General features: G+C 47.8%; 1 protein-coding gene across 3 annotated transcripts in view; it reads right to left on the reverse strand.

Annotated features, from left to right (window-relative positions):
- Positions 1-486: 486 nt before the first annotated feature.
- Positions 487-22,981, reverse strand: part of GALNT18 (polypeptide N-acetylgalactosaminyltransferase 18) — a 147,164-nt gene continuing 124,669 nt past the window's right edge. For 2 of the 3 annotated variants that reach the window (XM_072118853.1, XM_072118856.1), the window contains exons 7-11: positions 16,399-16,584; positions 13,681-13,818; positions 11,201-11,296; positions 7,614-7,778; positions 488-963 (exon numbers count right to left, since the gene is read on the reverse strand). In XM_072118853.1, coding sequence (XP_071974954.1) covers positions 817-963; positions 7,614-7,778; positions 11,201-11,296; positions 13,681-13,818; positions 16,399-16,584 — 732 coding nt within the window. In that variant the 3' untranslated portion in view covers positions 488-816. Of the gene's footprint in view, positions 964-7,613; positions 7,779-11,200; positions 11,297-13,680; positions 13,819-16,398; positions 16,585-22,981 lie in introns of all 3 variants that reach the window. The other variant, XM_072118855.1, reaches the window with a different exon arrangement.

Below are 22,981 nucleotides of genomic sequence, written 5' to 3' on the forward strand. Positions count from 1 at the left end.
GTTATACAACTACAACTCCCAGCATATCCTGCACAAACAATAACACCCACCCCTCCCACCGCCACACTCCACATCCAAATACAACCCTCCCACCATACTCCACATCCAATCACAATCCCACGCTAACCCTCAACATCCAATCAAAATCCTCCTCTCTCACCACGTCCAATGACAACACCCTCTCCTATGACCCCATCACACTCGACATCCAATCAGCAAATCTTTCTCCCTTTACTCCCACACAGATTGGTTGTAAAGCATGGAAGGAGGAGGAGCAATCACAATTTGTGCCCCTCCCTGCACATTCTACATCCAATCACAATCCTCCCAACTCCTCCCACCTCACTCCACATCAAATCAAAATCTCCCACAGTACATCCAATCAGAATCTTCCGTTCTCCTCCAGCCCCCTCCACACCCAATCACCCTTCTTTATGAGAAAAAAAACACAAGTGATTTTTATTTGTATCCATAAAATTTATTATCCATTATAAATATTTAGAATTTTTGTTTTAGTTACTTATTTACACCTGGATGTAAAATTGCCCCCGCCTCCTGCACCGCCCCCTCCACCATTCAGCAGCTTTCTAAAAACCTTAAAAATATTCCTAAATAAAAATTCTACATCCCGTGACCTGGTCCACATACTCACCCCATTAAAAAAACAGAAGTAACAACCAAACAGCAGGCAGAGTTCTATCATTTGCTACACGGTAGCAAAGGAATCAAGTAATTGTGAGGAGAACCTGTGCTGAGCGCCACCACGTGGTGCCCCCTGCTGGGCGGAGCAGGTTGTTGCAGGCTCCGTTTCTTGCATTAGGTTGAGAGACTTTTGTGAAAGTTTGTTATGCTCCACTTCTGTCCGCTGCATTTCTGGAGCACCAGCTGGTAGCCAAACTCGTTGTCGCTGTTTTCCTGCAGCTCCAGGCAGCGCTTGGTTTTCTTGTTTTGGATCGATCCTCCCTGAAGGAGACAAATCCATCAAAATCTGGTAAGTAACTAAATTTGGGCGATTGAGAAATGTGATGCAGACTCAGACAATGAGGTACATACAAAAATGCAGCCAAGGGGCTACAGCAGTGGTATTCCCTCATCCTTGTTCCTCATGGGTGGAGTAAAGAGGCTCCGCCCCTGAACAACCCAGAAATAATTTTCTTTATAATACAATAGCTGGTAAACACATAAACCAGTACATAGATGGACCCCAATCTTATCTCCCCTGCCCCCAGACCATGCAACATATTGTAACAAAGCGTAATAGTAGCCTGCAACATCTTCCAGGACTGGAGCGCTAAGCCCGTCCATCCATCCATCCATCTTACAGCTAGAGAATGGAGGAGAATCTGTTACCAGGCTGATTACAGCCGCTAACTTGTTCCCCACCCACCCAGATCTCGCACTTTGGGGGCTGTAAGAGAGAATGTATTATTCCTGATCATCACCGCTGGGCCCAATTACTCACACAATTTGCATAAGTAACTGGGACAACATATTGAGCACATATGAAAAACAACTCCGGGCCTTGAAGCTTCTGAGATGGTAAAGGATCTATTCCAGGAGGTCGCACTAATTGCAGACTGGTAACATCTCCGTAGTGTAATGTGCTGCAGCACCCACATCTACAGCACCCACATCTACAGCACCCAACATTGTAATATTCATAGTCTCTTGGCTTCTAACTAAGATGCATAGAGGAAAGGGAAGACTGAGTTGCATCCTGTATTATACCCCAGAGCTGCACTCACTATTCTGCTGCTGGTGCAGTCACTGTGTACATACATGACATTACTTATCCTGTACTGATCCTGAGTTACATCCTGTATTATACTCCAGAGCTGCACTCACTATTCTGCTGCTGGTGCAGTCACTGTGTACATACATGACATTACTTATCCTGTACTGATCCTGAGTTACATCCTGGATTATACCCCAGAGCTGCACTCACTATTCTGCTGCTGGTGCAGTCACTGTGTACATACATGACATTACTTATCCTGTACTGATCCCGAGTTACATCCTGTATTATACTCCAGAGCTGCACTCACTATTCTGCTGCTGGTGCAGTCACTGTGTACATACATGACATTACTTATCCTGTACTGATCCTGAGTTACATCCTGTATAATACCCCAGAGCTGCACTCACTATTTTGCTGCTGGTGCAGTCACTGTGTACATACATGACATTACTTATCCTGTACTGATCCTGAGTTACATCCTGTATTATACCCCAGAGCTGCACTCACTATTCTGCTGCTGGTGCAGACACTGTGTACATACATGACATTACTTATCCTGTACTGATCCTGAGTTACATCCTGTATTATACCCCAGAGCTGCACTCACTATTCTGCTGCTGCTGGTGCAGTCACTGTGTACATACATGACATTACTTATCCTGTACTGATCCTGAGTTACATCCTGTATTATACCCCAGAGCTGCACTCACTATTCTGCTGCTGGTGCAGACACTGTGTACATACATGACATTACTTATCCTGTACTGATCCTGAGTTACATCCTGTATTATACTCCAGAGCTGCACTCACTATTCTGCTGGTGCAGTCACTGTGTACATACATGACATTACTTATCCTGTACTGATCCTGAGTTACATCCTGTATTATACTCCAGAGCTGCACTCACTATTCTGCTGCTGGTGCAGTCACTGTGTACATACATGACATTACTTATCCTGTACTGATCCTGAGTTACATCCTGGATTATACCCCAGAGCTGCACTCACTATTCTGCTGCTGGTGCAGTCACTGTGTACATACATGACATTACTTATCCTGTACTGATCCCGAGTTACATCCTGTATTATACTCCAGAGCTGCACTCACTATTCTGCTGCTGGTGCAGTCACTGTGTACATACATGACATTACTTATCCTGTACTGATCCTGAGTTACATCCTGTATAATACTCCAGAGCTGCACTCACTATTTTGCTGCTGGTGCAGTCACTGTGTACATACATGACATTACTTATCCTGTACTGATCCTGAGTTACATCCTGTATTATACCCCAGAGCTGCACTCACTATTCTGCTGCTGGTGCAGACACTGTGTACATACATGACATTACTTATCCTGTACTGATCCTGAGTTACATCCTGTATTATACCCCAGAGCTGCACTCACTATTCTGCTGCTGCTGGTGCAGTCACTGTGTACATACATGACATTACTTATCCTGTACTGATCCTGAGTTACATCCTGTATTATACCCCAGAGCTGCACTCACTATTCTGCTGCTGGTGCAGACACTGTGTACATACATGACATTACTTATCCTGTACTGATCCTGAGTTACATCCTGTATTATACTCCAGAGCTGCACTCACTATTCTGCTGGTGCAGTCACTGTGTACATACATGACATTACTTATCCTGTACTGATCCTGAGTTACATCCTGTATTATACTCCAGAGCTGCACTCACTATTCTACTGCTGGTGCAGTCACTGTGTACATACATGACATTACTTATCCTGTACTGATCCTGAGTTACATCCTGTATTATACCCCAGAGCTGCACTCACTATTCTGCTGCTGGTGCAGTCACTGTGTACATACATGACATTACTAATCCTGTACTGATCCCGAGTTACATCCTGTATTATACTCCAGGGCTGCACTCACTATTCTGCTGCTGGTGCAGTCACTGTGTACATACATGACATTACTTATCCTGTACTGATCCTGAGTTACATCCTGTATTATACTCCAGAGCTGCACTCACTATTCTGCTGCTGGTGCAGTCACTGTGTACATACATGACATTACTTATCCTGTACTGATCCTGAGTTACATCCTGTATTATACTCCAGAGCTGCACTCACTATTCTGCTGCTGGTGCAGTCACTGTACATACATGACATTACTTATCCTGTACTGATCCTGAGTTACATCCTGTATTATACTCCAGAGCTGCACTCACTATTCTGCTGCTGGTGCAGTCACTGTGTACATACATGACATTACTTATCCTGTACTGATCCTGAGTTACATCCTGTATTATACCCCAGAGCTGCACTCACTATTCTGCTGCTGGTGCAGATGTTTTTTATCGTAGCCCTTCTTTTTTTCTTGTAGCTTGTAGCTTTATATATGCGGAGCTTCATGTCCGTAATAAGCGTATAACATCCGGCGCCGGTGCACTTTAATTAAGCCGAGAAAAGGTCAATGGATCGTTAATAGGAAAGTTCTCACTTATTACCCCTCATTGCTGCGTTATGTGCTGCCTGAGGGGGAAGCAGAGTGCTGCATAATTAGGAAGATTTTCACCGGCTGTGGTATTTTGGAGTGACTGCCCCCAATTGTCGCTATGTTTGTGGTCACCGACTGTTTTGACTAATTTTGGGACTAGTTTGAAAAGGGGAATAATTGTCAAAGTCTCTGTAACCAGTGCAATGGTATCAGGGTTTCCCAGACTTCTGCTGTGCTGCACCTGTACACTGGAACGCGCTCTCTCTAAAGAAATGCCTGCAGCCAGTATAAGGCATAGTCCCTGTGTAATCAGAACTTTGTGTACGTTGTTAGTAGCAGCAGGACTGTGAAATATGGATTTAGACTCCAGAATTGTAGCTTCTCCATGTGCAGTGGGGACGTGACCTCTCACTGCTGTGCTCTGTGCTTTCTGCATTAAACTACTTCGCAGCTTCTCCATTCTACCCTGAGTGACTGCTGTTTTATTCAGCTAGAAGTCTGCTATCCAACAATATAAGCCCATATTTCACAGTCCTGCTGCAACTAACATCATACACACAAAGGACCATACCCAACGCTGGCTGAAGAGAGCAGAGCAGTGTGAGGACACAGCCCCAGTGCACTTGGAAAAGCTGCAATCCTGGAATATAAATGCATATTCCACAGTCCTGCTGCTACTAATATACACAAAGGTATGATTACACATCGCTCCAGGGACCGTACCTAACGCTGGCTGCACAGAGCACAGCAGTGTGAGGACACCCCCCCCAGTGCACTTGGGGAAGCTGCAATCCTGGAATATAAATCCATATATCACAGTCCTGCTGCTACTAATAAACACAAAGGTCTGATTACACATCTCTCCAGGGACAATACCTAACACTGGCTGCACAGTGGGAAAGCTGGGTGATACCCCCCTCTCCACACAACAGAAGAGTCTTGTGCCGGTAGGTGCCTGACTCACAGCCAGAACATAAATGACTGGTATCAGGACCCACATACCAGGAGCAGCGCTGACCCGGTGGCACAGCAGAGCTGGGAAGGTCCGGCGGTGTCTCCACCAAGGTCTCGTTAATAGAGGACTTCATTAGCGGCAGCTAATTATCAGCTCCACTGCGAGCCGAGCGCAGGACCTGCAGGCAGTGAGGTGACCCAGTCATTAATCACATCGCAGGTATCTGGAGCCGGGAGGCCATGACGTGGCTGATAACTGCGAGAGGCGGGAGCGTGGAGGAGCGATCAGCTGCACAGAAAGGCCAGATACAAAATTATACTGATACAGAGCTCCAAATCCTCTGCTGACAAGAGACCGGCGATATTCTGTCTGTTTGCAGCCACCACTAGGGGGAGCTCCATGTATATAATCCATGGATCATGTGACACACCCTCCTGTCCCAAGGAGAGGGCTGGTTACTAGGTAAAAGCTGAGGGTTTGTTACAATAGATCAGTATATCCTGAATTATAAACACAAACCTGTGCACAAGTCTTGATATTTCGTTACAGTGTATCAGATTCATCACACATTGATAAAGACTTAGGGAGTAGTAGACACCGTAACCCTTGTACAACAGTTTTCATTGTAGCAAACCCTCAGCAAGATATGGTTCTTCACTGACAGCAAGCAGAGATCTTGAGACATCAACGTGAAGTTTATCAGAAAGTTGCAGAACAGATGTCTACAGCGTTTGGCGCCTGTCCTCGGGGATCGGTAGACATGATAACCGCGTTTATTTGGCGCCGTGATGAAATTTTACACAATACAAAACCCCAAATCTGATAAGCCCCCCCCCCCCATCGCTCCCGGTGATTTTCTCGCCTCTTACATATGTAATTTCTGTCTGGAAATCTCGTCTTCTAAGTGCAAAATGATTCCATTGATGCAAAAAATGACAGCAGATAACAAGGCGCCAAGTGGATTGCGGCTTCACAGCTGAAAGCGAACGCCGGCAGAATACAAGGACCGAACCGCAGCAGACTCCGCTACTTGTTTGGCCTCATAAGCCGATATATTGTGATGTCCTGACCTCCCGCAGACCCCCCCCCCCCCACTGCCCGCTGCTCCCCCTCCGCCGCCAGATGAGACCAGAGACGGCGATTTGTCACTTTCAATATCTCCAGGCAGAAGACGATCCGCAAACTATCTGATGAGACCCAGAGATTTCTCCGCTTCTATTTTCAGGAGCCGGGAAATGACAAAACACGAAAATATAGAAGAGGCTACAGCAGAGCAAAGCCCCCACCATCAGCACAGTGCAGAATAGTGAGTGCAGCTCTGGAGTATAATACAGGATGTAACTCAGGATCAGTACAGGATAAGTAATGTCATGTATGTACACAGTGACTGCACCAGCAGCAGAATAGTGAGTGCAGCTCTGGGGTATAATACAGGATGTAACTCAGGATCAGTACAGGATAAGTAATGTCATGTATGTACACGGTGACTGCACCAGCAGCAGAATAGTGAGAGCAGCTCTGGAGTATAATACAGGGTGTAACTCAGGATCAGTACAGGATAAGTAATGTCATGTATGTACACAGTGACTGCACCAGCAGCAGAATAGTGAGTGCAGCTCTGGAGTATAATACAGGATGTAACTCAGGATCAGTACAGGATAAGTAATGTCATGTATGTACACAGTGACTGCACCAGCAGCAGAATAGTGAGTGCAGCTCTGGAGTATAATACAGGATGTAACTCAGGATCAGTACCGGATAAGTAATGTCATGTATGTACACAGTGTCTGCACCAGCAGCAGAATAGTGAGTGCAGCTCTGGAGTATAATACAGGATGTAACTCAGGATCAGTACAGGATAAGTAATGTCATGTATGTACACAGTGACTGCACCAGCAGCAGAATAGTGAGTGCAGCTCTGGAGTATAATACAGGATGTAACTCAGGATCAGTACAGGATAAGTAATGTCATGTATGTACACAGTGACTGCACCAGCAGCAGAATAGTGAGTGCAGCTCTGGAGTATAATACAGGATGTAACTCAGGATCAGTACAGGATAAGTAATGTCATGTATGTACACAGTGACTGCACCAGCAGCAGAATAGTGAGTGCAGCTCTGGAGTATAATACAGGATGTAACTCAGGATCAGTACAGGATAAGTAATGTCATGTATGTACACAGTGACTGCACCAGCAGCAGAATAGTGAGTGCAGCTCTGGGGTATAATACAGGGTGTAACTCAGGATCAGTACAGGATAAGTAATGTCATGTATGTACACAGTGACTGCACCAGCAGCAGAATAGTGAGTGCAGCTCTGGAGTATAATACAGGATGTAACTCAGGATCAGTACAGGATAAGTAATGTCATGTATGTACACAGTGACTGCACCAGCAGCAGAATAGTGAATAGCTCTGGAATATAATACAGGATGTGATGATTACCTGATTGAATTGCCAGTACAGCTTCATCCTCTTGGCTTTGGCGTAGTTGCACTCGATGAGTCTCGGTCGGCTGTTCACGTCCACCAGGCAGCGGTTGTCATCGTCATCTATGGTCGGGCTCAGGACGCCCACGTGCAGCTGCTGGGAGCTGGTGTAATACACGTTCTGCAGAGGGGAGACGGGAGATCAGCTTTGTAATAATGAAGTGAATATGTTGTGTGTGTAGCAGGACTATTTTTATACTCCTGGATTGTAGCTTTCCCAAGTGATCTCAGGGTGTATCCTCACACTGCTGTGCACTTAGCCCTCTGCATCAAACCTCTGAGGAAATGTCCTATCATTCTACTGGTTCTACCGCAGTCACGAGTTCAGTGCAGAGAGCCAAGAGCAGAGCAGTGTGAGGACACACCCCAAATGGGAGAAGAATCCTAATAAATCCTTTTTCTCTTATTTTTTTTGTTGGAATTTTCTAGATCCTCTTGTTTATTGAACCCCAAGCTCATCCCCTTCCCCTACCCTGAGATCCGCGCACCCAGTCCGGGCTCATTAGGCCGGAGTCTACATTATGGATATTAATGATCGTGCCAAGAGTTTTCCTATTGTTATTATTAAAACATCCCCGAGCTCCGCTGGGTACAAAGGACGAGCACGAGCGTCCATCACTGTCGGAGCGTCTTAAAGGGGCCGCTCACGCTCCTACGTCCTGACACGGTGATGGCTCTTGTACAGATGATTTTCTGTGACTGGTGTCAGGGATTTGCTTACTGCAGCACCTTCCCCGGCTCCCAGCTGATCCCAGAGATGAATGTCCTCTCCTGCCGAGGCCTCACGTCTCAGCCGCGTGACCCAATTAAAGAGACGGCTCTACTAGAAGAGCTCTTGGGGATTTATTAAGTTGTGAGGTAGAGACCCTTTAAGATTTGTATTGATTGTGCAGAGGTGTCGCTGCTGCTCGAGTCTGAACCATACGGACAAAATTACCCAGAATAAGGAGGTTTTATATCGGAGATGAGAAATCACAGGAAGCGCAAATCAGCAATATTACAGTCAGATTAATTAAAGGGAACCTGTCACCAGCTTCTAACAGTTACATCAGCAGCCCCCCTCAGGTAGAGGATGGAATTTATTTTTCTTTTATGTGAAATCTCAACCATTTACCTATAAAGTTATGTTACAATGAGCAGAGATGAGTCAAGTTTAGAGTTGGGCATGTAGAGTGTCAGTTCAAATGTCCCTATCTTCAGTTCTATAGCAGATAGAAAGATTAAATTCTATCTGATTAAAATTTCACTGCCTCCATCTCACCTTTCTAAGCTCACAAAACCACAAGACTGATGCGGCTTAGACTTAGAACTTTAAAATCTCACCAGAAACTTGTTTCTAGATGCTACAAGCCCAAAATGGGGGCATCCAAAATATGCAATAACCCTCAAGGCTCTTAGTGTGATCCCTCTGAAGGTGCTGCTAGTTTAATAAGGTAAAATCTGGAGACTGATCCATAGACACACAATATCAGATTGTTGATGGTCCAACACCCAGCACCCACACAGATCAGCCGTTCTTCCGTGCACAGGACGGGGCCCTCTTCCGGGCACAGGACGGGGCCCTCTTCCGGGCACAGGACGGGGCCCTCTTCCGGGCACAGGACGGGGCCCTCTTCCGGGCACAGGACGGGGCCCTCTTCCGGGCACAGGACGGGGCCCTCTTCCGGGCACAGGACGGGGCCCTCTTCCGGGCACAGGACGGGGCCCTCTTCCGGGCACAGGACGGGGCCCTCTTCCGGGCACAGGACGGGGCCCTCTTCCGGGCACAGGACGGGGCCCTCTTCCGGGCACAGGACGGGGCCCTCTTCCGGGCACAGGACGGGGCCCTCTTCCGGGCACAGGACGGGGCCCTCTTCCGGGCACAGGACGGGGCCCTCTTCCGGGCACAGGACGGGGCCCTCTTCCGGGCACAGGACGGGACTCTTGTCAGCTTATTTGCATAAGGCTTTTGAGGAGATTTTTCTCGGTAAATAGGTGAGATTTCACATAACACAGGGAATTCTTGAAGGGACATTTCATCCCCTACCGGAAGGTGCTGCTAGTTTAATAAGGTAAAATCTGGAGACTGATCCATAGACACACAATATCAGATTGTTGATGGTCCAACACCCAGCACCCACACAGATCAGCCGTTCTCAGGGACAGGATGTAGACAGCGCCGTTATCTGTGTAGTGGTTAGAGCAGGTTACTACAGATCAGCCACATTCATGACAACAAGATTATGACGCTTCCACTTTAAGAATCTTATTCCCTGCATTTGGCGGGATTCATTCCACATAACGACAGAGAAAACAGGATATAAGAGTCAAAGTCGGCAAAGCCAATCAAGGCGGTCCTGGGTCCGGATTACCCAGCTCTTTCACCTCGCCGGTGGCTGCGATCGATCGCCCCCTGTTTTATCACATCAGTTACATCTGTATTAAAAATTGATGGATGTTTCAAGGTGGAGGATGAGACAGCAGCGGGGGAGGGGTGTCTGCCATGTGTGTGATTTCTACAGGAGCCACAGAGGGAAACATTGTATAAATGGATTATGTAAAGCGCCCGTTCTATTTATACATTGTATCCACATCTTAAAGGGGTATTACAGTAATGTGAATGTGATTGGAACCACAATGATTTACGAGATGGATGAAGCAGCGAGTTGTGTATATAACATGGATCCGCTATGTCTATGGGCCGGAGTACAATCCTACAGAAGTGAGTCATGACCGGAAGCTCAATATATTACAGTACAATTGGTGTGATCAGTGCTGGTCCCTATTGGGTCCTAATGAATGGAACCGGTGGTCAGTCAGCAGGTTATCCCCTACAAGTCTCAATACTATCACTTGCAGTACCGCTTTTCACCACAATGATAATGGTGAAACTTTTCCATAGAAACCAACACAACAGCGCCACCAAAGGACATTGAGACGTGAGATATTTTTGCAGTAGGGATCCGACAGGGTTATGAGAGGTGCAATATATTAATCACTGGGAATAACGCCATAACATAAGTCTTTAATAGGTGTTAAACACTTCCCCTTTAAGAAGTGTCTATGAATAAATACAGTATTTCTGCCATTGTTGTAAAGTGTCGCTCCGATTTTGGGGTTTTGAGGTTGCTGGAAAATATTTGATTTTATCCCCTGGTGGCGTCAATCCTCGAATCGTTTTAGGATTGACTTTGAGCTCTGCTGCGGTAATTTGTGTTAGGCTGCAATTATTCAGTTACTTTCACCCTGCGTGATCCGCAATGTGAATGGGGTCTATGCGGGGGCAGCGCAGTCACTCAATCATCAACCTTCTTAGTTCGGCTATTGTTCAGCGCCTTCACATGTAGGCACCTGATACATAGAGAAATACAGTACAATCTACTGAAGATGGAAGCTGACGTGATCAGGGCTGAACTGCAATACCCCAAGCAACCTGTGGTCAGAGGTGGCGCTGTTATTACCGTGATTAGACTCCGCACTGTGCTCTACAGAGCCCCAGCTTGTGTCTACTCTCCCAAACCAATAAAAACCTTTGCATATGCCCTTTATGATGGCTACACAAACCTGTGGAGTAAGCCCGTGGCAGATGTACACGATGGGGAGGTTGTCCGTGTCCGGTCCCTGGTCCAGGCACAAGTCCGTCTTCAGGGAGTTCTGCAGCTGAAACAACAAAACCACAAAAGTCAAATAAAAATCACTTAAAACCCCCACAAACGCCCCGAAATCCCCCCCCCCACAGACCCCTTAAAAACCAACATCCCCCCCCCCCCCATCTCATATCCCCAGGATCAGGAATTAATATGAGCTGTTTAGAGAGTTTGAACCGCTGGGACCCCCAGTGATTGGGAGAATGGGGGACCAAAAAGACCCAAAATTAACCCCCGCAGCACCTGCCTGACTGACGCTCCATTCACCTCTATGGGATTTATGGTATAGAAATCCTCAGGTCCTGTAGAAGTGAATTGAGCAGAAGTTGAATGTGTTGATCTGCGCTCCATTCTGTGTAGGGAGCTGCTCCGAACTCCTGGGGGTCCCAGGAAACACATTTCCATGTTATCTCCTATAAACAGGATTGGAGATAGGGGGTCTAACCACAGGGGCCCTTTTAAGGCTGGGTTCACATTTACGGCCTGTAAACCTAACCCCTCTATGGTTCCTCTCTGCAACCTGAATAGAGTAAACATTTGCACTGATGCTTGTGGTACAGGACAGATTTAAGAAATCTTGATTTGCAAAGAGAAATTCCTTCCTTTTGGGTCAAAAATTTGAAAAATGTGAATAATGTGAAAAAAATTCTATATTTAAAAAAAAAAAGTTTTTGCACTGTGAGATGTGGTAGCGGGGGAGGAATGAATCCGTGTTCTGTCCCATTTCCATACAATGATGGCTGGGGGGTCGGTCTGTTGTGTCACAATCTACACCAGGGTCACGTAGATGTGCGGGGTCCGCCGCCGCCTCTCACATTGGGATAAAATGACATATTAATCAAAGACAAAGTGGACTGAGAAATTGGATCTGCTTCTCCGAGCAAAGGAAAGATATTTATTGTCCCGTCTGATTAACAATCTCATTGTGACTGTAATGTGATACGTGACGGCAGAGATAGAGAATCGCCCGGATGGGGCCGCTCCGGGGTCACCCTGTGACCTTGTCCTGTGACTGTGGACATCTTCGTGCACAAATATTTCATGATCTTGGCCTATAGGGGCTTTAAAATCTGTGGCTGCAAAACTACAACTCCCAGCATGCCCTGCGATTTGGAAATCACTTCTTTAGAGAACATTACCCTGAGAGCAATAGAGTCTGCTCATCCAGAGCCCCCTGGTTCATGAATGCAATACCTGAATGACTGTAAATACTGACACATAAGCAGTTAAATGCGAGGTACGAGGAGCCTCCCACCAGTTCCCTTAATACAACTGAGAAATCCCCCACAGTGTAAACCCATTTTCTGGTATTTTCCGGGTTTTACAAAGTTGACAAAACATAAAAACATTGTGGAGTATAAATAGAAGCGAGGACTAAGAGCAGCGCAGAGGATTAAAGCCGCCCTCCGGCCGGGTGCAGCTTATAGGTAAAGTGGTTTGTAAAGTAAGAATTTGGCTTTGGACCAGGCGTTGCAGGTCCTCCAATAGAAGCAACAGAGGGTCATGTGACCAGCGGGATACGGGAACATTTACATTGTAACGTTTTCTCACTTTTGAGGTCATGTGACTGCTCCTTAAAAGGGAAATCTACCATCAGAATCCATCACAGAAAAACCCGGGACACTTACTCATAGATCCGGACACCGTGACTGTGGTAATCTTCTTACATGTGTTATTCATGGTCTCCTTCCTTCTAATATCAACTTTTAAAATTATTCTAATGAGCCATAAGGGCTCCGTGGAGGGGGTTGAACAGCGCCCCTCAATGCTTTAGAGTCACACCCTCTCCAAACCTGCTCTTATCTCACACAGTGGGAGGGGGAAGTGCTCCTGCACAGTGTAACAGCCTATAAAGCTGCAGCACGGAGGAGCTCTGGTAACCCTGCACACCAGAATGTGCTCCTTCTGAAGACGGCAGACAGTGTGAGATATTGTCCCTGGAGAGATGTGTAGTCAGACCTGTGTGTATGTTGTTAGTAGAAGCAGAACTATGATATAAGGATTTATATTCCAGGGTTGTAACTTGTCCTCACACTGCTGTGCTCTTTGCACTGGGCTGTTCTACAGTTCTTCCTTTCTGAATAAAAGCTGTGTCGGTTTCTGACTGATTACATCAATAAGGATAGTGGGGCATTTTAATGCATACAGCTAAGGGCACAGCAGTGTGAGGATATGCCGATGCACTCGGAGAAGCTCCAGTCCTGGTATATAAATCCACATATCACAGTCCTGCTGCTACTTATCCCATACACAAAGGTCTGATTGCACATCTCAGGGGCAATGGCTGCAATCTGCATGGTTGAAGCCGCTGCCATTCCCTTTAAATCTTCCATAAAGTGTTACATGTTGTGATGAGGAGATGCGATGCTCTGCTGCCGGAGTTGGTCGACCACTCACCACGCCGTAGGCGATGTTGTCGGAGTAGGTTCTCATTTCTGGATACACTGTGACGAGATACCAGCGGAAGGTCTTACACTGCAGCCGCTTCCTCAGGGCTTTCCTCTCAGAGATGTCACCTATGTCAATGCCGGGGTCCTGCGGAGGGGGAGAGAGAGCAGAGAGATGAGACAGTCCCTGCGGCACTAACTAGGGAGCGGTGACTGGATGTGACCGGCGCCGAGAAGCCCGAGACTAAATACACTGGGACAGGTTTATTAATATGGCCTTAAAGGGGATGTGCCAAGTAGACAATGTATCACCTACAGGCACGAGAAGGAGGGTCCCCTGTAGTGTGCTGCTGCTCCATCCAGAACAGGTCAATAGGGACGCCCCATTATGTAATCGTTGGGGGTCCTAGTGTTAAGACTCCAACCTTATGTAAAAGGTTACAGGGACCTATATTACACAAATGTTTATGGAGGGGGAGGAACGAGATGGCACAGAAGACAAAAAAGCAAATAGTAAGTTTCTATCTCACCCCAAGTGCTTTATTCACATCAGTACAGGTCAGCACTGCTCTATAATGTCCTATAGGCAGAGCAGAATCTCCTTTCCCGAATTTGCACCAGGGAGGTCCCTGCCCCCATGTGTGATGGGGCTGGCACAGCCCTGGTGCCCACGCGGTGACACTGCTGGTAATACCTGGTGCTTTAGAGCAGCATCTAGAGCTGTAAATAAGGTGGTGATCCTGCAGTGCATTGTGGGTAATGCCTTCCAGATTCTGCCGAATTTGCAGTTCATAAATAACCCGTGTATCCGGCGGTCAGCTCCTTTAATTAAACACTTTGTTTCCCTTAAGGAAGACCCTGGTTTAGTAAATAACGACATCTCTAAAGATTTATGGGAACGTTCCGGCCGGAGAGAGATGAAACGGACCCGGGATAGGACGCCACCGCCGCCCGCGTGATGTATGGATCAGTTTACCTCGTGGCGGGTTACTGCGTATTGCAGTGGGGGAGGGGCGATATGCTAATACACTCATTAAATGCACATTCGTTATGTATCGTCTGCACCCGGGGAGGGGGGATGTGCTTAAGGAAAAAACCTACAACCTTAAAGGGACCATCACCTGGGGTCTAATAACGAGGAAGTGCTACACTGTCCCGAAATCCCACCTGTGGGAGCTCCTCAAGTGAGATCCTCTGTAGGAAGTCTATGAGACAGGACATTTAAGAAGAAGTGGGGGGGGGGGGACTGCTCTCCTCTTAGGGAATGCGTTGGGAAATGTGATGTCGTCCCATCACTCCCCCCCCCCCCACTGACCACATTCTTAGACCATAACGTATCGAATCATCACCCTATAGGGAAAGTTCCCCTACCCAGGGCCTCCCCATCCAAGAGCCGCCCCCTACCCAGGACCTCCCCGTCCAAGAGCCATCCCCTACCCAGGACCTCCCCGTCCAAGAGCTGCCCCCTACACAGGACCTCCTCATCCAGAAGTAGCCCCCTACCCAGGACCTCCCCGTCCAAGAGCCGCCCCCTACCCAGGGCCTCCCCATCCAAGAGCCGCCCCCTACCCAGGACCTCCCCATCCAAGAGCCATCCCCTACCCAGGACCTCCCCGTCCAAGAGCTGCCCCCTACACAGGACCTCCTCATCCAGAAGTAGCCCCCTACCCAGGACCTCCCCGTCCAAGAGCCGCCCCCTACCCAGGACCTCCCCGTCCAAGAGCTGCCCCCTACACAGGACCTCCTCATCCAGAAGTAGCCCCCTACCCAGGACCTCCCCGTCCAAGAGCCGCCCCCTACCCAGGACCTCCCCGTCCAAGAGCTGCCCCCTACACAGGACCTCCTCATCCAGAAGTAGCCCCCTACCCAGGACCTCCCTGTCCAAGAGCCTCCCCCTACCCAGGACCTCCCCATTCAGGAGTCATCCCCTACACAGGACCTCCTCATCCAGAAGTAGCCCCCTACCCAGGACCTCCCTGTCCAAGAGCCTCCCCCTACCCAGGACCTCCCCATCCAGGAGTCATCCCCTACACAGGACCTCCTCGTCCAGAAGTCGCATCCTACCCAGGACCTCCCCGTCCAAGAGCTACCCCCTACCCAGGACCTCCCCGTCCAAGAGCTGCCCCCTACACAGGACCTCCTCATCCAGAAGTAGCCCCCTACCCAGGACCTCCCTGTCCAAGAGCCTCCCCCTACCCAGGACCTCCCCCATCCAGGAGTCATCCCCTACACAGGACCTCCTCGTCCAGAAGTCGCATCCTACCCAGGACCTCCCCGTCCAAGAGCTACCCCCTACCCAGGACCTCCCCGTCCAGGAGCCGCCCCGCTACATAGGACCTCCCCGTCCAGGAGTCGCCCCCCTACACAGGACCTCCCCGTCCAGGAGCCGCCCCCCTACACAGGACCTCCCCGTCCAGGAGTCGCCCCCTACCCAGGACCTCCCCGTCCAGGAGTCGCCCCATCCAGGAGTCCCCCCTACACAGGACCTCCCCGTCCAGGAGTCGCCCCCTACACAGGACCGCCTCATCCAGGTGCTACCCCCCCTACACAGGAACGGCCCATCCAGGAGCCGCCCCCTACACAGGACCTCCCCATCTAGGTGTCACACCCTATAGAGGACCGCGCTGTCTAGGAGTCGCCCCCTTCACACGACCTCCCCATCGAAGAGTCACCCCCTACACAGGACCGCACAGTATACAAGTTGTTGGGGCACATTGTGGATACTTACCTCCTGTGGTATGTTCCAGGCCATGTACACATGGCTCTTAAACTCATCCATCCAGACCTCGGCCACTCGCAGAGCGTTCCTCCGGACGTGGGCGGTCAGGTCCTCTGTGTAGGGCTTGTGCGCTCTCTCTATATGGGCGATCCTGGAGCAGGGTAGAACCTCAACGCTGCCCCCACACTGCCAGACCTGGGAAGTACACAGCACAGATCACTTGTCAGGCACCACAGACACTCACCTACCTTCTGACGGTTTCCAGATTATTACATGTTATTTTCTGCATGCAAAGTAAATAATAAAACGAAGGATCAGTAAAAGTCAATGACAATCACAGCAGAATAATCTGCCGCTCACAGGAACCCGGATGATCCTGCTATAGGATAATCACAATCTGTCAGGACAAATGGAACAATCTGTTTCTAGAAATGACGACATCCCGGGCAGGGAATTCATCTCGGTCTCGGCTGGATCCTCGCTGTGTGGACGCGTCTGGCAGAGAAAAGCGTTTAAGTAACAAAGAGCGTGCGCGCGTGCGGTCACCCCACCGCCGCCGCACAATGTAATGACAATATTGATCACTGCCAGAGATGAAAATCCTATTTAATGCAGTCACCCGAGCCGCCGGATCCACATTACAATGCAAAGAAAACAAATTATACCTTCATTACCATCTGCTACGTCAATTATTTATGCTCCACTCCAGCGCTGGCGAGGGGGCGGCTCACAGCTTGGCGAACGCCATTGTGTCCGGAGCTTGTTATTACAGGGCCGAGAGCAAATAATTGGGTTTCTACAGAACATCAGGATCTATAGGACGTTCCTGCCACTCGCTATGGGGAAGGATTGGATTAAAGGAGAAAACATCTAGAAACCTTGTTACTTCTCTCCTTTTGGAAATTACTTCAGGGCTGCACTCACTATTCTGCTGCTGGTGCAGTCACTGTGTACATACATGACATTACTTATCCTGTACTGAGCCTGAGTTACATCCTGTATTATACTCCAGAGCTGCACTCACTATTCTGCTGCTAGTGCAGTCACTGTGTACATACATGACATTACTTATCCTGTACTGATCCTGAGTTACATCCTGTATTATACCCCAGAGCTGCACTCACTATTCTGCTGCTGGTGCAGTCACTGTGTACATACATAACATTACTTATCCTGTACTGATCCTGAGTTACATCCTGTATTATACTCCAGAGCTGCACTCACTATTCTGCTGCTGGTGCAGTCACTGTGTACATACATGACATTACTTATCCTGTACTGATCCTGAGTCACATCCTGCATTATACCCCAGAGCTGCACTCACTATTCTGCTGCTGGTGCAGTCACTGTGTACATACATGACATTACTTATCCTGTACTGATCCTGAGTTACATCCTGTATTATACCCCAGAGCTGCACTCACTATTCTGCTGCTGGTGCAGTCACAGTGTACATACATGACATTACTTATCCTGTACTGATCCTGAGTTACATCCTGTATTATACCCCAGAGCTGCACTCACTATTCTGCTGCTGGTGCAGTCACTGTGTACATACATGACATTACTTATCCTGTACTGATCCTGAGTTACATCCTGTATTATACTCCAGAGCTGCACTCACTATTCTGCTGCTGGTGCAGTCACTGTGTACATACATGACATTACTTATCCTGTACTGATCCTGAGTTACATCCTGTATTATACTCCAGAGCTGCACTCACTATTCTGCTGCTGGTGCAGTCACTGTGTACATACATGACATTACTTATCCTGTACTGATCCTGAGTTACATCCTGTATTATACCCCAGAGCTGCACTCACTATTCTGCTGCTGGTGCAGTCACTGTGTACATACATGACATTACTTATCCTGTACTGATCCTGAGTTACATCCTGTATTATACTCCAGAGCTGCACTCACTGTTCTGCTGCTGGTGCAGTCACTGTGTACATACATGACATTACTTATCCTGTACCGATCCTGAGTTACATCCTGTATTATACTCCAGAGTTGCACTCACTATTCTGCTGCTGGTGCAGTCACTGTGTACATACATGACATTACTTATCCTGTACTGATCCTGAGTTACATCCTGTATTATACCCCAGAGCTGTACTCACTATTCTGCTGCTGGTGCAGTCACTGTGTACATACATGACATTACTTATCCTGTACTGATCCTGAGTTACATCCTGTATTATACCCCAGAGCTGCACTCACTATTCTGCTGCTGGTGCAGTCACTGTGTACATACATGACATTACTTATCCTGTACTGATCCTGAGTTACATCCTGTATTATACCCCAGAGCTGCACTCACTATTCTGCTGCTGGTGCAGTCACTGTGTACATACATGACATTACTTCTCCTGTACTGATCCTGAGTTACATCCTGTATTATACTCCAGAGCTGCACTCACTATTCTGCTTCAGTCACTGTGTACATACATGACATTACTTATCCTGTACTGATCCTGAGTTACGTCCTGTATTACACTCCAGAGCTGCACTCACTATTCTGCCGGTGCAGTCACTTTTGCTTTCTTTTCTGTGTGACCAGACTACAGTGTTTGTAGCCTGTAACATGGAGACTGCACATAAATTGTTATTAGTGGGATATACACTGTACCTCCCCATTAGAGGATACAGTGACACCAATAGTAGTCAGGGTGGAATTCGGAATAAGTACAGTATTTGTGCACTTAGATGGGTGCTGTCCCTGTAGTCCCTCTCTCTGTACATGAGGGACTGGTGTGAGTCCAGGCCCCTGTGCTGTGCGGCCCCCTCTGTGCGGTCATGTACGGGTTACCAGCTGTCTCGTAGCCATTGGCCTCCGGTCTGAAGGGCTCCTGTTCCAGAACAAGCCGGGAGCCATCTGTGTGGTGGGACGGCTGCCATGATCATGGGTTATACAGCGTGCGGGCACAGTCATACATTGTAATGGGGGTATTATGAGCAACATCATGAGGATCATTAGATTGTCAGCTCTTATGGGTAATGTACTGAATCTAAAGGACTATTGGCAAAGCTAAAAAAGTGTCACAAAAGTCTATTGTGAAAACTAACCAGTGTGATACTGCCCTGCTGAGCCGCTGTATCTAAACCTATTCTGTGTGATACTTTCTGCTGAGCCGCTGTATCTAATCCTATCCTGTGTGATACTCTCTGCTGAGCCGCTGTATCTAATCCTATCCTGTGTGATACTCTCTGCTGAGCCGCTGTATCTAATCCTATGTGATACTGCCTGCTAAGGTGTGTATCTAATCCTATGTGATACTGCCTGCTGAGCCGCTGTATCTTAGCTCATCATGTGCCTTCTTATCCATGTATCTAAGCCTTTCAGGTACATTACTGTCTGCTGAGATGCTATTGTTAAGCCAGTCATGTGTTGCCGGGGTAGTGTATCTAAGCTTACATACAGCAGAATATACAGGCAGTCCCCGGGTTACATACAAGATAGGGTCCGGAGGTTTGTTCTTAAGTTGAATTTGTATGTAAGTCGAAACTGTATATTTTATAATTGAAGTTCTAGACAATTTTTTTTTCTTTTGTCCCAGTGACAATTGGAGTTTCCAAATTTTGCTGTAATTGGACCAAAGATTAACAATAAATAATAGACATCTTACAGCTGATTATTGCAGTCTGGGTCTATAGTAAAGCGTCCAGAGAGCTGCACCAGAGGTCACAGTAGTAAGAGGGGTCCGTCTGTAACTATGGGTTGTCTGTAAGTCGGGTGTCCTTAAGTAGGGGACCACCTGTATTGGACACATGTGATACAGTCTCAGAGATCATTTACTATCCAAACCATTTTTCGGCCCTGTCCAGCAGGGGGCAGCAGGAACTCACCAGCTACTATGAAACCTAGCAGAACAGTGATTGCAGCTCTGGATGTGACTGGAGAATAGGACATACTTTATCTAATCCGAAAGCTCTTCCACAATATGTCAGGTCAGGCTGCACAGTGACAGTCGCTGGCCGGACCTGACATCAACCTGGACGCCACATTCATTGCGGTTTTCTGGATTTTCCTGCCTGATCATTACACAAATTTGGCGATTTTCATCTGGTGTCAAGTGATAAAACCATCCGGCAGGGTGTGTGGCAGACGTCCGCATTGGACACTTTTACCGCAGATTTACAGCAGCTCCGCTATTCGCCAGATCTGTAATTCCTGCTGTTCTGTCATTATGTGTCCAGCACAATCCTGGCACACATCCCCCGGGGGCGCCATGCCATGAACTTTATGTCTTCTGGTTGTTACCCAGCATATTCTGCAGATTTTGGCTACCAGGCAGGGCATGGCGCTGTCATAGCTGTAGCGGGGTGCAGCTGTCACGCACTTGGACTCAGCACTACTCAATCCATCTGCAAATCACCGGCCACCAGGAAAGCCAAGACGATGATTGATAGACAAGTCCTCCGGGCCAAGTACAAAGCGTTACTATCCTGCGTGACCTTGAGGAAGAGCCTGACCAGAAGGATCGGGCCAGGGGCGGCCGCATTCATCTTATTGCACTAAAAAAAAAAATCACAATTTTGAATGAAGACTCTCAAAATCCCAAATGATTACAAATGGGGGAAGTTATTGCCCTGCTCAGTGCTGCCCCCTGAGGATAATGAAGGAATTACTTAATATCTTCCAGCTGACAAACAGTTCAGAAATCTGGAAATCCTGGTGATGAGTGACAAGACCTCTGAGGCCTTCTTATACCAGACGTCTCTCCAGTTCTAGTGGCCTCACATCTGCACCTCTCTCAAGGGTCACCCATAGTCTCCTCCTCTTCCTGGTAATACCCCTGACCCTTTATATCTAGGGACTGCTAGTTTAGACATTGGTGCTGCAGATACCTGGAATCTCTGGGCTATTCATTTATCTGTCTGACCTCCATATTACCTGTCACCCAGCTATAGATTAGGTCACCCATAGTCTCCAGCTATTCCTGACAGTCCATCCAGAAATTCCAAAACTACTATTACACCCTGTAGTAGCCACCCGACCTCCATATTGGGGAAATACGCAAATGTGTTTTCCAATGTGGGTAATGGAAAACAACAGCTCTTTTAGCTATTAGGCAGCCCCCATAACATCAAGTAGGACTTACAAGAAGCCTAATGGGATTAATGCCGAACCAATATTTATATTCCAAAAGAAGCAGATTCCCAACTGTAGACAGCGCTGCTTCAATGTTTTTGCGTCTCTTCAGTACAGTGTAGGGAATTGTTTTGTGTGTGTTTTTGAAAGCTTTCGACTAGGGTCAGGAAGTAGGAGTTCTCCTTCTACTCCCTGACCTTAGATACAAGCCTCTCACAAACCAGTTCCCTACACTGTACTGAAGAGGCGCAACCATGTCGACAGTGAGGAATCTGTTCCTTCGGGAATAGATTTACTGGATCGGTCTTAATCCCGCATTATGTCATTAGGCTTCTTGTAAGTCATGCTTGGTGTTGAGAGGGCTGCCTTACAAGGTAACATAAAGAGGAAATGTTTTCCTTGTCCAACCCTGGAAAACATATTTGCAAATTTCCTCTTCCCTCACTCAACTACTCCAGGCAATGTCTAGTGACTACGAGCTCAGAGGTCACTGCCTCCACTTCTAGCTGTGTGACCTCCATATTAGCTCTCATGTAGATGCTGCTGTGGTCACCTGGTCACTCAGGGTCTGTACCCCTTCCCTTAGATATTCCTAGTAATGCGCCTGCCCCTTTAAGTGTCTATAAACACCACTATACATGTCCTAGACGCCTCCGGCCTCTAGGTCGTTGCAGTGTGACCTCCATCTTAGCTGTCATGGAGCGGAGGTTTCTGTCACTTGGTGTCCCCTCCTCTTCCCCCTCTAAGTTATTCCAGGCACTAAATCCGAATAGATGACCTTCCGATGACTCGGGATTGTGCGGACATTTGCCTGACTGAACCTGAAGAAGTTCCCTCAGTACAGAAGGAAGGAGCTAACTTCTTACTTCTTCTCCAACTTGACTTTTTTTTCGGGCTATAAACAGCAGGAAAACTAAAGTTGGGCTCCCGGATTGATACCAAACAGATGGAGCAGCTTTTATTGTTACACACAACCTCTCGGAAGACATTAAAGCCAGAAACTTTTTTTTTTTTTGGTTTCCTACTTTGTGTCATGTTCAGATTTGTGAATAATTTAAGCGCTGCGCTGTGACAGATGGTCCAACGTGAGACAAGAGCGTTCCGTCCCGGATTGGATCTCGCTGTTTTGTACAGAATATTTAATCAACTCCGACGTTGTGCGATCTAATGCGAGGAGCGGCGATAAGCGGCAGTAAATCAGTGGCGCGGTGGCGAGGGCTGAGCAGGTGTTACCATCCGTAATCCTGACGCACGCGCCATCGCCACGGATAGATAAGTACTGTCCCGTTGCGTCCCCGGACTGTAGCATGTGTGCAGCGAGGAGATGACAGCTGCTGATAACATGGTTAGGGGAGGATGTATCCGCCGCCACCGCTCTGATAACCGCTGGATTTTAATTTTCCCTTACATGTCCCGGGAGGACCAAGGGCTTGTCATTAGGAACACGTAACCATACAGGGAAATCACGCCGTGTGCTTAGTGCTAAGTAACGCTGA

Source organism: Engystomops pustulosus, chromosome 7 (genome assembly GCF_040894005.1).
Source record: "Engystomops pustulosus chromosome 7, aEngPut4.maternal, whole genome shotgun sequence".
Lineage (NCBI taxonomy): Eukaryota > Metazoa > Chordata > Amphibia > Anura > Leptodactylidae > Engystomops > Engystomops pustulosus.